This window comes from Fundulus heteroclitus, unplaced genomic scaffold, assembly GCF_011125445.2.
Source record: "Fundulus heteroclitus isolate FHET01 unplaced genomic scaffold, MU-UCD_Fhet_4.1 scaffold_41, whole genome shotgun sequence".
Taxonomy (NCBI): domain Eukaryota; kingdom Metazoa; phylum Chordata; class Actinopteri; order Cyprinodontiformes; family Fundulidae; genus Fundulus; species Fundulus heteroclitus.
The window spans coordinates 1,912,129-1,926,197 of NW_023396824.1; the positions used below are offsets into that span (position 1 = coordinate 1,912,129).

Consider the following 14,069-nt stretch of genomic DNA (forward strand, 5'->3'; position numbering starts at 1 on the left):
CACCAGTGGAACACCCACCAGTGGAACATCCACCAGTGGAGCACCCACCAGTGGAACATTCACCAGTGGAGCACCCACCAGTGGAACATCCACCAGTGGAACACCCACCAGTGGAACATCCACCAGTGGAACATTCACCAGTGGAACATCCACCAGTGGAACATTCACCAGTGGAGCACCCACCAGTGGAACATCCACCAGTGGAACACCCACCAGTGGAACTCCCACCAGTGGAACATCCACCAGTGGAACACCCACCAGTGGAACATCCACCAGTGGAACATCCACCAGTGGAACATTCACCAGTGGAACATCCACCAGTGGAACATTCACCAGTGGAGCACCCACCAGTGGAACATCCACCAGTGGAACACCCACCAGTGGAACTCCCACCAGTGGAACATCCACCAGTGGAACACCCACCAGTGGAACATCCACCAGTGGAACATCCACCAGTGGAACATCCACCAGTGGAACATTCACCAGTGGAACACCCACCAGTAGAACATCCACCAGTGGAACAGCCACCAGTGGAACATCCACCAGTGGAACATCCACCAGTGGAACACCCACCAGTGGAACACCCACCGGCCCCTCAGTGGGGGCCACTGGGTGGCGCCGGGGGGCAGCAGCCTGAGGAGCTGACCCCAGAACCTGGTGCATGCTGGGTAATGGTGGGATGTAACAGTCCTGGCAGAGCAGCGCTCCTGAGGGAACCGTCAGAACCTCAGAAGAAGTTCTGTGATGTGGTCCGGCTGGGAGATCCTTCTGACCCGGATGGGTCCAAAGTCTCACACATAATAATCAGAACCTCACATTTTAATCAGTTTATTAAAACTTTTATCTGTCCCGGGTCACTCAGCTCCCTGCTGCTCTCTGTCAGATCTGATGTTCCCCAACGGCAGCAGAACCTTAGAACCAGAACCCAAGAACCAAGGCCGGTTCAAGTCCTGGAGAACCCGATTAGAGCAGCTGCTTCCATGGCTGCAGGCATGGAACCATGTGACAGAACCCGCTGCTGATGGAGAACCGGTCCCAGTTCCTATCAAGAACACCTGTAGACAGTGATGATGTCATCACACCTGTCCAGGCTGATGTGTCTTCAGCTGGAGCAGATGTTGACATGAGCAGGAAGCTGAACTACGGCTACGCTAAGCTAGTCTAAGCTAGGTTGCCCTACGCTAATTAAGCTACGCTATGCCACGCGAGGCTAATCTTCATTAGGCTACGCTAAACTAAGCTAGGCTAATCTTTATTAGGCTCCGGCAGGCTAAACTAAGCTACGCTAAACTAGCCTAATCTTCATTGGGCTACGCTAAACTAGGCTAATCTTCATTAGGCTCCGGCAGGCTATACTAAGCTACGCTAAACTAGGCTAATTTTCATTGGGCTACGCTAAGCTAAGCTAGGCTAATCTTCATTAGGCTCCGGCAGGCTATACTAAGCTACGCTAAACTAGGCTAATCTTCATTGGACTACGCTAAGATAAACTAGGCTAATCTTCATTGGGCTACGCTAAGCTAGGATAATCTTCAATAGGCTACATTGAACTAGGCTAATCTTCATTGGGCTACGCTAAGCTAGGATAATCTTCAATAGGCTACGCTAAACTAGGCTAATCTTTATTGGGCTACGCTAAATTAGGCTAATCTTCATTGGGCGAAGCTAAGCTAATCTTCATTAGGCTACGCTAAAATAAGCTAATCTTCATTAGGCTAAACTATGCTAAGCTAAGCTAAGCTAAGCTAGGTCCGGTCGGCCCAGTTCTCTGATGACCCGTTGCATCAGAGGGTTTCCAGCAGGACCCAGCATCATCTCCAGGTTCTGGTTCTGGTTCTGGGAGATCAGACGTGTGCTAAGTGACCTTGGCTACAGGCGGCGGGTGAAGTGCTGGGAGTCCCTGAACTCCAGGTAGAGGCTGAAGAGCAGGTGCAGACTCTGGACCCGGGTTCCGTAGACGGGGACGTCCAGCAGGGCGCAGACCAGGTCGGCGTAGGCGCGCAGGTCGCAGGCCAGGCGGGCGGGGGGCAGCGGCAGGCGGCCCAGCAGCTCCTCCAGCTCGGGGGGCCACTCCTGCATCAGGCTGTCGATGTCGGGCATGGTTCTGTGGTACCGCACCGTGGCGGGCGCTTTGGACCGGTGCAGGGCGCCGATGCTGTCCACCCAGCTGTCCACGGCCCGCCGCTGGTTCTGAGGGCCCGCCACGCTGGTCACCGTCTTCAGCTGTGGAGGAGAGAGAGGCACGGGTCAGCTGGTTCTGGTGGTACCGGGCCGGTTCTACTGGACCAGGCCGGTTCTGCTGGGTCGGTTCTGCTGGACCGGTTCTGCTGGGCCGGTTCTGCTGGGCCGAGCCGGTTCTGCTGGACCGGGCCGGTTCTGCTGGACCGGGCCGGTTCTGCTGCTACCGGTTCTACAGCGACCGGGCCGGTTCTGGTGGGCCGGTTCTGGTGGACCGGTTCTGGTGGACTGGTTCTACTGGTACCGGCTGCATGTACCTGGGCGGTTCCGTGCTGCTTGGTCTCCTCAGACAGCCACAGCGACAGAACCGTGGGGTCCGACTGCTTCACGCTGGGCTCGTCCAGAACCAGCAGGCCCAGGTGGTCCGCTTTCCCGTCCGGCCGCGGAACCTGAACACAGAACACAAGAGTGGTACCGTCAGACTGGGTCAGGACGGGTTCTGAACACACCGGACCAGAACACGGTCCGTCTGCTGTTCCCTGACGGTTCTGGTTCTGGTTCTGGATACCTTGAGGAAGGCGTCGATGTCTCCGACCGCTGGGATGAAGTCTGGGATGAAGGGCTTCAGGCAGTGGTCCAGTTCTAGGTTCTGAGGAGAATAGCTGCAGGAGAACACAGAGACGGTCAGAGCAGAACCTGCAGAACCTCAGAGCAGCAGAACCTAAAGAGCAGCAGAACCTCAGAACCTAGAGCTGCAGAACCTGCAGAACCTCAGAGCTGCAGAACCTGCAGAACCTCACAGTAGCAGAACCTGCAGAACCTCAGAGCACCAGAACCTGCAGAACCTACAGAACCTCAGAGCTGCAGAACCTGCAGAACCTCAGAGTAGCAGAACCTAAAGAGCAAAAAAACCTCAGGGCTGCAGAACCTACAGAACCTCAGAGTAGCAGAACCTGCAGAACCTCAGAGCTGCAGAACCTGCAGAACCTCAGAGCAGCAGAACCTCAGAGCAGCAGAACCTCAGAGTAGCAGAACCTAAAGAGCTGCAGGACCTCAGAACCTACAGAACCTAGAGCTGCAGAACCTCAGAACTTCAGGGCTGCAGAACCTACAGAACATAAAGCTGCAGAACCTCAGAGCTGCGGAACCTACAGAACTTTAGAGCTACAGAACCTACAGAACCACAGAGCTACAGAACCTAGAACTGCAGAACCTACAGAACATAAAGCTGCAGAACCTCAGAGCTGCGGAACCTACAGAACTTTAGAGCTACAGAACCTACAGAGCTACAGAACCTACAGAACATAGAGCTGCAGAACCTCGAACTGTAGAACCTACAGAACCTCAGAGCTGCAGATCCTCAGAGCAGCAGAACCTCAGAACCTAGAGCAGCAGGACCTCAGAACCTACAGAACCTAGAGCTGCAGAACCTCAGGGCTGCAGAACCTACAGAACATAAAGCTGCAGAACCTCAGAGCAGCAGAACCTGCAGAACCTCAGAGTAGCAGAACCTAAAGAGCAACAAAACCTCAGAGCAGCAGAACCTGCAGAACATAGAGCTGCAGAACCTCAGAGCTGCGGAACCTACAGAACTTTAGAGCTACAGAACCTACAGAACCACAGAGCTACAGAACCTAGAACTGCAGAACCTACAGAACATAGAGCTGCAGAACCTACAGAGCTACAGAACCTACAGAACATAGAGCTGCAGAACCTCGAACTGTAGAACCTACAGAACCTCAGAGCTGCAGATCCTCAGAGCAGCAGAACCTCAGACCTAGAGCTGCAGAACCTCAGAACCTACAGAACCTAGAGCTGCAGAACCTCAGAACCTCAGGGCTGCAGAACCTACAGAACATAAAGCTGCAGAACCTCAGAGCTGCGGAACCTACAGAACTTTAGAGCTACAGAACCTACAGAACCACAGAGCTACAGAACCTAGAACTGCAGAACCTACAGAACATAGAGCTGCAGAACCTCAGAGCTGCGGAACCTACAGAACTTTAGAGCTACAGAACCTACAGAACCACAGAGCTACAGAACCTAGAACTGCAGAACCTACAGAACATAGAGCTGCAGAACCTCAAACTGCAGAACCTACAGAACCTCAGAGCAGCAGAACCTGCAGAACCTAGAGTTGCAGAACCTACAGAACCTAGAGCTGATGAACCTCAGAGCTGCAGAACCTCAGAGCAGCAGAACCTGCAGAACCTCAGGGCTGCGGAACCTACAGAACTTTAGAGCTACAGAACCTACAGAGCTACAGAACCTACAGAACATAGAGCTGCAGAACCTCGAACTGTAGAACCTACAGAACCTCAGAGCTGCAGATCCTCAGAGCAGCAGAACCTCAGAACCTAGAGCTGCAGGACCTCAGAACCTACAGAACCTAGAGCTGGAGAACCTCAGAACCTCAGGGCTGCAGAACCTACAGAACATAAAGCTGCAGAACCTCAGAGCTGCGGAACCTACAGAACTTTAGAGCTACAGAACCTACAGAACCACAGAGCTACAGAACCTAGAACTGCAGAACCTACAGAACATAGAGCTGCAGAACCTCAGAGCTGCGGAACCTACAGAACTTTAGAGCTACAGAACCTACAGAACCACAGAGCTACAGAACCTAGAACTGCAGAACCTACAGAACATAGAGCTGCAGAACCTCAAACTGCAGAACCTCAGAGCAGCAGAACCTGCAGAACCTAGAGTTGCAGAACCTACAGAACCTACAGAACCTAGAGCTGATGAACCTCAGAGCTGCACAACCTCAGAGCAGCAGAACCTGCAGAACCTAGAGCTGCAGAACCTCAGGGCTGCGGAACCTACAGAACCTAGAGCTGCAGAACCTACAGAACCTACAGAACCTAGAGCTGATGAACCTCAGAGCTGCACAACCTCAGAGCAGCAGAACCTGCAGAACCTAGAGCTGCAGAACCTCAGGGCTGCGGAACCTACAGAACCTAGAGCTGCAGAACCTGCAGAACCTAGAGCTGCAGAACCTCAGGGCTGCGGAACCTACAGAACCTAGAGTTGCAGAACCTACAGAACCTACAGAACCTAGAGCTGATGAACCTCAGAGCTGCACAACCTCAGAGCAGCAGAACCTGCAGAACCTAGAGCTGCAGAACCTCAGGGCTGCGGAACCTACAGAACCTAGAGCTGCAGAACCTGCAGAACCTAGAGCTGCAGAACCTGAGGGCTGCGGAACCTACAGAACCTCAGAGCTGCAGAACTTCAGAACCTACAGAACATAGAGCTGCAGAACCTCGAACTGTAGAACCTCAGAACCTAGAGCTGCAGAACTGCAGAACCTCAGAGTTGTACAACCTGTAGCACCGCAGAACTGCATTATCACTGCTGGTTCTGAAGGTTCTGGTTCTGAAGGTTCTGGTTCTGGTCCAGTCTCACCGGGTGATGTACTGGAACAGCTCCCTGATCTCAGTGCTGGTTCTAAAGGTTCTGAAGGTTCTGGTTCTGGTCCAGTCTCACCGGGTGATGTACTGGAACAGCTCCCTGATCTCGGTGCTGGTTCTAAAGGTTCTGAAGGTTCTGGTTCTGGTCCAGTCTCACCGGGTGATGTACTGGAACAGCTCCCTGATCTCGGTTCTAAAGGTTCTGAAGGTTCTGGTTCTGGTCCAGTCTCACCGGGTGATGTACTGGAACAGCTCCCTGATCTCGGTGCTGGTTCTAAAGGTTCTGAAGGTTCTGGTTCTGGTCCAGTCTCACCGGGTGATGTACTGGAACAGCTCCCTGATCTCAGTGCTGGTTCTGAAGGTTCTGGTTCTGGTTCTGGTCCAGTCTCACCGGGTGATGTACTGGAACAGCTCCCTGATCTCGGTTCTAAAGGTTCTGAAGGTTCTGGTTCTGGTCCAGTCTCACCGGGTGATGTACTGGAACAGCTCCCTGATCTCAGTGCTGGTTCTGAAGGTTCTGGTTCTGGTTCTGGTCCAGTCTCACCGGGTGATGTACTGGAACAGCTCCCTGATCTCAGTGCTGGTTCTGAAGGTTCTGGTTCTGGTCCAGTCTCACCGGGTGATGTACTGGAACAGCTCCCTGATCTCGGTGCTGGTTCTAAAGGTTCTGGTTCTGGTCCAGTCTCACCGGGTGATGTACTGGAACAGCTCCCTGATCTCGGTGCTGGTTCTGAAGGTTCTGGTTCTGGTTCCGGTCCAGTCTCACCGGGTGATGTACTGGAACAGCTCCCTGATCTCGGTGCTGGTTCTAAAGGTTCTGAAGGTTCTGGTTCTGGTCCAGTCTCACCGGGTGATGTACTGGAACAGCTCCCTGATCTCGGTGCTGGTTCTAAAGGTTCTGAAGGTTCTGGTTCTGGTCCAGTCTCACCGGGTGATGTACTGGAACAGCTCCCTGATCTCGGTGCTGGTTCTAAAGGTTCTGAAGGTTCTGAAGGTTCTGGTTCTGGTCCAGTCTCACCGGGTGATGTACTGGAACAGCTCCCTGATCTCAGTGCTGGTTCTGAAGGTTCTGGTTCTGGTTCTGGTCCAGTCTCACCGGGTGATGTACTGGAACAGCTCCCTGATCTCGGTTCTAAAGGTTCTGAAGGTTCTGGTTCTGGTCCAGTCTCACCGGGTGATGTACTGGAACAGCTCCCTGATCTCGGTTCTAAAGGTTCTGAAGGTTCTGGTTCTGGTCCAGTCTCACCGGGTGATGTACTGGAACAGCTCCCTGATCTCGGTGCTGGTTCTAAAGGTTCTGAAGGTTCTGAAGGTTCTGGTTCTGGTCCAGTCTCACCGGGTGATGTACTGGAACAGCTCCCTGATCTCGGTTCTAAAGGTTCTGGTTCTGGTTCTGGTCCAGTCTCACCGGGTGATGTACTGGAACAGCTCCCTGATCTCGGTTCTAAAGGTTCTAAAGGTTCTGGTTCTGGTCCAGTCTCACCGGGTGATGTACTGGAACAGCTCCCTGATCTCAGTTCTGGTTCTGAAGGTTCTAAAGGTTCTGGTTCTGGTCCAGTCTCACCGGGTGATGTACTGGAACAGCTCCCTGATCTCAGTGCTGGTTCTAAAGGTTCTGGTTCTGGTTCTGGTCCAGTCTCACCGGGTGATGTACTGGAACAGCTCCCTGATCTCGGTTCTAAAGGTTCTGGTTCTGGTCCAGTCTCACCGGGTGATGTACTGGAACAGCTCCCTGATCTCAGTGCTGGTTCTAAAGGTTCTGGTTCTGGTTCTGGTCCAGTCTCACCGGGTGTTGTACTGGAACAGCTCCCTGATCTCAGTGCTGGTTCTGAAGGTTCTAAAGGTTCTGGTTCTGGTTCTGGTCCAGTCTCACCGGGTGATGTACTGGAACAGCTCCCTGATCTCGGTTCTGGTTCTGAAGGTTCTAAAGGTTCTGGTTCCGGTCCAGTCTCACCGGGTGATGTACTGGAACAGCTCCCTGATCTCGGTGCTGGTTCTAAAGGTTCTGAAGGTTCTGGTTCTGGTCCAGTCTCACCGGGTGATGTACTGGAACAGCTCCCTGATCTCGGTGCTGGTTCTGAAGGTTCTGGTTCTGGTTCCGGTCCAGTCTCACCGGGTGATGTACTGGAACAGCTCCCTGATCTCGGTTCTGGTTCTAAAGGTTCTGGTTCTGAAGGTTCTGGTTCTGGTCCAGTCTCACCGGGTGATGTACTGGAACAGCTCCCTGATCTCGGTTCTGGTTCTGAAGGTTCTAAAGGTTCTGGTTCCGGTCCAGTCTCACCGGGTGATGTACTGGAACAGCTCCCTGATCTCGGTGCTGGTTCTAAAGGTTCTGAAGGTTCTGGTTCTGGTCCAGTCTCACCGGGTGATGTACTGGAACAGCTCCCTGATCTCGGTTCTAAAGGTTCTGGTTCTGGTCCAGTCTCACCGGGTGATGTACTGGACCAGCTCCCTGATCTCGGTTCTGGTTCTAAAGGTTCTGGTTCTGGTTCCGGTCCAGTCTCACCGGGTGATGTACTGGAACAGCTCCCTGATCTCGGTGCTGGTTCTGAAGGTTCTGAAGGTTCTGGTCCAGTCTCACCGGGTGATGTACTGGAACAGCTCCCTGATCTCAGTTCTAAAGGTTCTGGTTCTGGTTCTGGTCCAGTCTCACCGGGTGATGTACTGGAACAGCTCCCTGATCTCGGTTCTGGTTCTGAAGGTTCTGGTTCTGAAGGTTCTGGTTCTGGTCCAGTCTCACCGGGTGATGTACTGGAACAGCTCCCTGATCTCGGTGCTGGTTCTAAAGGTTCTGGTTCTGGTTCTGGTCCAGTCTCACCGGGTGATGTACTGGAACAGCTCCCTGATCTCGGTTCTAAAGGTTCTGAAGGTTCTGGTTCTGGTCCAGTCTCACCGGGTGATGTACTGGAAAAGCTCCCTGATCTCAGTTCTAAAGGTTCTGAAGGTTCTGGTTCTGGTCCAGTCTCACCGGGTGATGTACTGGAACAGCTCCCTGATCTCGGTTCTGGTTCTGAAGGTTCTGGTTCTGAAGGTTCTGGTTCTGGTCCAGTCTCACCGGGTGATGTACTGGAACAGCTCCCTGATCTCGGTTCTGGTTCTGAAGGTTCTGGTTCTGAAGGTTCTGGTTCTGGTCCAGTCTCACCGGGTGATGTACTGGAACAGCTCCCTGATCTCAGTGCTGGTTCTGAAGGTTCGGAAGGTTCTGGTTCTGGTTCTGGTCCAGTCTCACCGGGTGATGTACTGGAACAGCTCCCTGATCTCGGTGCTGGTTCTAAAGGTTCTGGTTCTGAAGGTTCTGGTTCTGGTCCAGTCTCACCGGGTGATGTACTGGAACAGCTCCCTGATCTCGGTGCTGGTTCTAAAGGTTCTGGTTCCGGTCCAGTCTCACCGGGTGATGTACTGGAACAGCTCCCTGATCTCGGTTCTGGTTCTGAAGGTTCTGGTTCTGGTTCTGGTTCTGGTCCAGTCTCACCGGGTGATGTACTGGAACAGCTCCCTGATCTCGGTTCTGGTTCTGAAGGTTCTGGTTCTGGTTCTGGTTCTGGTCCAGTCTCACCGGGTGATGTACTGGAACAGCTCCCTGATCTCGGTTCTGGTTCTGAAGGTTCTGGTTCTGGTTCTGGTTCTGGTCCAGTCTCACCGGGTGATGTACTGGAACAGCTCCCTGATCTCAGTGCTGGTTCTGAAGGTTCTAAAGGTTCTGGTTCTGGTCCAGTCTCACCGGGTGATGTACTGGAACAGCTCCCTGATCTCGGTTCTAAAGGTTCTGGTTCTGGTTCTGGTCCAGTCTCACCGGGTGATGTACTGGAACAGCTCCCTGATCTCAGTGCTGGTTCTAAAGGTTCTGGTTCTGGTTCTGGTCCAGTCTCACCGGGTGATGTACTGGAACAGCTCCCTGATCTCAGTGCTGGTTCTAAAGGTTCTGGTTCTGGTTCTGGTCCAGTCTCACCGGGTGATGTACTGGAACAGCTCCCTGATCTCGGTTCTGGTTCTGAAGGTTCTGGTTCTGGTCCAGTCTCACCGGGTGATGTACTGGAACAGCTCCCTGATCTCGGTTCTGGTTCTGAATATTCTGGTTCTGGTTCTGGTTCTGGTCCAGTCTCACCGGGTGATGTACTGGAACAGCTCCCTGATCTCAGTGCTGGTTCTGAAGGTTCTAAAGGTTCTGGTTCTGGTCCAGTCTCACCGGGTGATGTACTGGAACAGCTCCCTGATCTCAGTGCTGGTTCTAAAGGTTCTAAAGGTTCTGGTTCTGGTCCAGTCTCACCGGGTGATGTACTGGAACAGCTCCCTGATCTCGGTTCTAAAGGTTCTGGTTCTAAAGGTTCTGGTTCTGGTTCTGGTCCAGTCTCACCGGGTGATGTACTGGAACAGCTCCCTGATCTCAGTGCTGGTTCTAAAGGTTCTGGTTCTGGTTCTGGTCCAGTCTCACCGGGTGATGTACTGGAACAGCTCCCTGATCTCGGTTCTGGTTCTGAAGGTTCTGGTTCTGGTCCAGTCTCACCGGGTGATGTACTGGAACAGCTCCCTGATCTCGGTTCTGGTTCTGAATATTCTGGTTCTGGTTCTGGTTCTGGTCCAGTCTCACCGGGTGATGTACTGGAACAGCTCCCTGATCTCAGTGCTGGTTCTGAAGGTTCTAAAGGTTCTGGTTCTGGTCCAGTCTCACCGGGTGATGTACTGGAACAGCTCCCTGATCTCAGTGCTGGTTCTAAAGGTTCTAAAGGTTCTGGTTCTGGTCCAGTCTCACCGGGTGATGTACTGGAACAGCTCCCTGATCTCGGTTCTAAAGGTTCTGGTTCTAAAGGTTCTGGTTCTGGTTCTGGTCCAGTCTCACCGGGTGATGTACTGGAACAGCTCCCTGATCTCGGTGCTGACGGGCAGGCTGGCGTAGTCTGCCGGGTCGTACGCTCCCTCCAGAGGTTCTGTTGGGTCGTCATCATCATCGTCATCTTCATCGTCTTCGTCGGTGTCGTCCTCCTCGGACTCCTCCTCCTCTTCCTCCTGGTTCTGACCGGGCCCGGGCTTTGGACCCGCCGGTTCTGGGGCCCCGAGCACCTGGTCCATCTGGGTTCTGGTGCCGGTGGCCGACAGGATGCTGCGGGCCCTCCTGGTACCGGTCCACTCGGGCTGAAGGAGGGAAACGGGTCAGAACCTTTCAAACCGGACACACAGTGATGGTCCAGCAGAACCAGAACCAGAACCAGAGGTCCAGTTTAAGTCTCTGATCTAAAACTGTAAAAATTTCCTTTTACTGTGATTTAAATGTGGAGGAAAATTAACTTTTAGTCTCTTTTTCTCTTCACTTCTCCAGATGTCTCACTGGTTCTGGTTCTGGAAGCCCAAACATCTCCAGAACCAGAACCAGAACCTGGAAGGCGGGCTGGAACCCAGCCTACAGGCTCTCGGGCCGGGCAGCGCAGCTGCTTCTGACCCGTACCTGTCTGGGTTCTGGTACCTGTCTGGGTTCTGACCGGGTTCTGGTACCTGTCTGGGTTCTGACCCGGTTCTGGTACCTGTCTGGGTTCTGACCCGGTTCCGGTACCTGTCTGGGTTCTGACCCGGTTCCGGTACCTGTCTGGGTTCTGACCCGGTTCCGGTACCTGTCTGGGCCCCCGGGGCGGCGGGCTGTAGACGCTCGGAACCTCCTCTCCGTCCTCCACCTCCAGGCTCTCGTCGTAGGGCTGGTTCCGAAGCAGCTGGGCCTCCTTTCCCCGCTCGGCCGGCTCCATGGCAGCTAGCTGCGGAGGTTCGGATGGTACCGGCTGCACGGTGCCGGGTTACAGCAGCTCCAGCGCTGACCGGTCCACTAATGTACCGGGTCCGGTTCGGTTCTGGTTCCTGAAACCACGTCAAAGCCGCATTAAAAGCCTTTTAACGTCAGTTTAACCGGAGCTAACGGAACCAGGCTAGCGGCTAACAGCAGCGGCTAACAACAGTAGCTAACAGCAGCAGCGGCTAACAGCAGCAGCGGCTAACAGCAGAAGCTAACAGCAGAAGCTAACAGCAGAAGCTAACAGCAGCAGCGGCTAACAACAGCGGCTAACAGCAGAAGCTAACAGCAGAAGCCAACAGTAGCGGCTAACAACAGAAGCTAACAACAGTAGCGGCTAACAGTAGCGGCTAAATGGGTTTTTTACTGCCTTAAAATTTAGAATAACAGTGGGAAACTCAGCGAGGATACGGAACTCATACCGATAGATTTAATAATTTATATTTATAAAGTATACCTGCTTAAAGTCTGGAAATAATTAGATAAACTGTGGTAAACGGACTTTCTATCACCAAACGACGCCGTTTGTTTGAGCAGCTGAGGAATGTCTCCTGGCAACGGGGCCGCACAGCATCATGGGAAGTGGAGTTAAATAATAGAAAACAATATCTCCTCCGTTTTTAAGCTTTGGACATTTTCTCACAGCTGCTTCATAATAATTAGCACCAAAAACACAAATTATCGAGAACAAGTTAAATGGACTTTTAACTAAACCAGCTGAGGAATGTTCGGTCCTGCCACTGATCTCTATTTAATAAATAAATATTTTATAAATATTTATGAATTAAATAGATTGTCGTTCTCAATCAGTTCTGCAGTTTCACACATAACCAGCACATGAAGGGTCATGGTGTAACCCACATGGCCTGCTTGTTTTTTAAGTTCATATTGTTTAATCATTATGACGTGTTTTTATTTATTTGCTGAACCTCCTTCATTTCCTGTGAGGTAAATTAATTCTCTCTGTTTGCCCCTGGTGATTCTGCTTTGCCACGCCCTGTGTTTTATTTTCTTTTTCCTGTGATCCAAGTCTGATAAGAGAAATGTGTGTAACTACAAAGTAATCAACGGTAAGGTGTGATTTGCACACCTGAGCTGAAACCAGTTTCGTTTCTGTGGAAGTGATATACCCCTAGAAACAAACAAGGTATGGAAACATCTGACGGGGTGTGTTGTGACAACACATTTTCTTCTACTTTTACAGTTTTAACATGTCTAGGCGTCCTCATTCTACCTGAAAATTACTTCCTCTTTCTCCTGGCATCATACACAGACGCTCCGTAAAAATATAGATTCTTCCAGTGACCAGCATCGGAGGAAGTGAAGAAGCTGAACGTCTCTATTTTGTCTTCACAAACTGAAAATCTGTGCATAGCTCAGATTGTTTTAGGAAAGTGAAAAGGATGAAGCTCCTTTGTTTGGAGGATGTAGTATTACATAAGAAGCCCCCAGTTAAGTGCCTAAAATGTTAGATTGTTTACATGTATTAGTTTGTTGGGGTCAGAAGTTTACATACAGCAAGACTACTATGCTTTCATACTTTTGGGACAATCCTGGTGTTGGACCCAAAGCTTTGCAATCTGTTGAGACGAGGACTGTGGGCCTCCTCCAGTTTGCTTCATCCTTGGCTACTATTTCAGAAACCTGAAGACTCCACATCATACAGTTAAACAGTTCTAAAATAATTCAAGGGTCTAGAATGTTATTCTCATCGTGTTTCCATAATGACATCTAAGTGTAAGACAGTGTAAATAATCCTCATCAGATCAAGAAGCTGTGGAACCAGCAGCATGTTGTTAACATGTAACAGACCAGGAATGTATTTTCTACCTGATTTATTCTCTTGGTTCTTTATTCTCTCCACTGGTTGCCCACACACCATAAAACCCTCTCTTGGTTGAACCTCAGAGTTCTCCACAGTTTATCCAGAGGAGAACAGGTGAGATCCAGAGGAAACTAGAGGAGATCCAGAAGGGACCAGAAAAGATCCAGAAGAGACCATAGGAGATCCAGAAAAGACTAGAGGAGATCCAGAAGAGACCAGAGGAGATCCAGAGCTGACTAGAGCAGGTCCATAAGAGATCAGTTGAGATCCACAGGAGACAAGAAGAGAACCAGAAGAAAAAAGAGGAGATCAAGAGAAGACTTGAAGAGAACCAGAAGAGACAATGGGAGATCCAGAGAAGACTAGAGGAGATCCAGAGGAGACCAGAAGAGATCCAGAGGAGCCTTGAGGAGATCCAGAAGAGACCAGAAAAGATCCAGAAGAGACCATAGGAGATCCTGAGAAGACTAGAGGAGATCCAGAGGAGACTTGAAGAGAACCAGAAGAGACAATGGGAGATCCAGAGAAGACTAGAGGAGATCCAGAGGAGACCAGAAGAGATCCAGAGGAGCCTTGAGGAGATCCAGAAGAGACCAGAAAAGATCCAGAAGAGACCATAGGAGATCCTGAGAAGACTAGAGGAGATCCAGAGGAGACTTGAAGAGAACCAGAAGAGACAATGGGAGATCCAGAGAAGACTAGAGGAGATCCAGAAGAGACCAGAGGAGATCCAGAGGAGACCAGAAGAGATCCAGAGGAGCCTTGAGGAGATCCAGAAGAGACCAGAAAAGATCCAGAAGAGACCATAGGAGATCCTGAGAAGACTAGAGGAGATCCAGGAGAGACCAGAGGAGATCCAGAGGAGAACAAAGGAGATCCA

At 51.6% G+C, this 14,069-nt stretch overlaps 1 protein-coding gene and 1 long non-coding RNA gene across 2 annotated transcripts; one reads left to right on the forward strand and one right to left on the reverse strand.

The window, feature by feature from the left end:
- Positions 1-812: 812 nt before the first annotated feature.
- ift46 (intraflagellar transport 46 homolog (Chlamydomonas)) lies at positions 813-11,937 on the reverse strand. Its single transcript, XM_036131114.1, has 6 exons — positions 11,822-11,937; positions 11,195-11,432; positions 10,429-10,721; positions 2,747-2,840; positions 2,496-2,627; positions 813-2,223 (listed from the first exon to the last, which is right to left on the reverse strand). The coding sequence occupies exons 2-6, from the start codon at positions 11,321-11,323 to the stop codon at positions 1,870-1,872; spliced, it is 1,002 nt and encodes a 333-aa protein (XP_035987007.1). The 5' UTR covers positions 11,324-11,432; positions 11,822-11,937; the 3' UTR covers positions 813-1,869.
- Positions 9,717-10,130, forward strand: LOC118560254. The gene is made up of 3 exons (XR_004929220.1): positions 9,717-9,744; positions 9,901-9,915; positions 10,072-10,130. It is a non-coding gene; the product is annotated as an uncharacterized LOC118560254 (long non-coding RNA).
- Positions 11,938-14,069: the final 2,132 nt, after the last annotated feature.

Excerpts from the sequence above, each read along its gene's own strand:
- ift46 (XM_036131114.1), bottom strand. The coding sequence starts at position 11,323 with ATGGAGCCGGCCGAGCGGGGAAAGGAGGCCCAGCTGCTTCGGAACCAG. Across the intron at positions 2,841-10,428 it reads CTGTTCCAGTACATCACCCG|CTATTCTCCTCAGAACCTAG; the intron begins GTGAGACTGGAC and ends GTTCTCCTGCAG. Across the intron at positions 2,224-2,495 it reads AGCAGCACGGAACCGCCCAG|CTGAAGACGGTGACCAGCGT; the intron begins GTACATGCAGCC and ends TCTCCTCCACAG.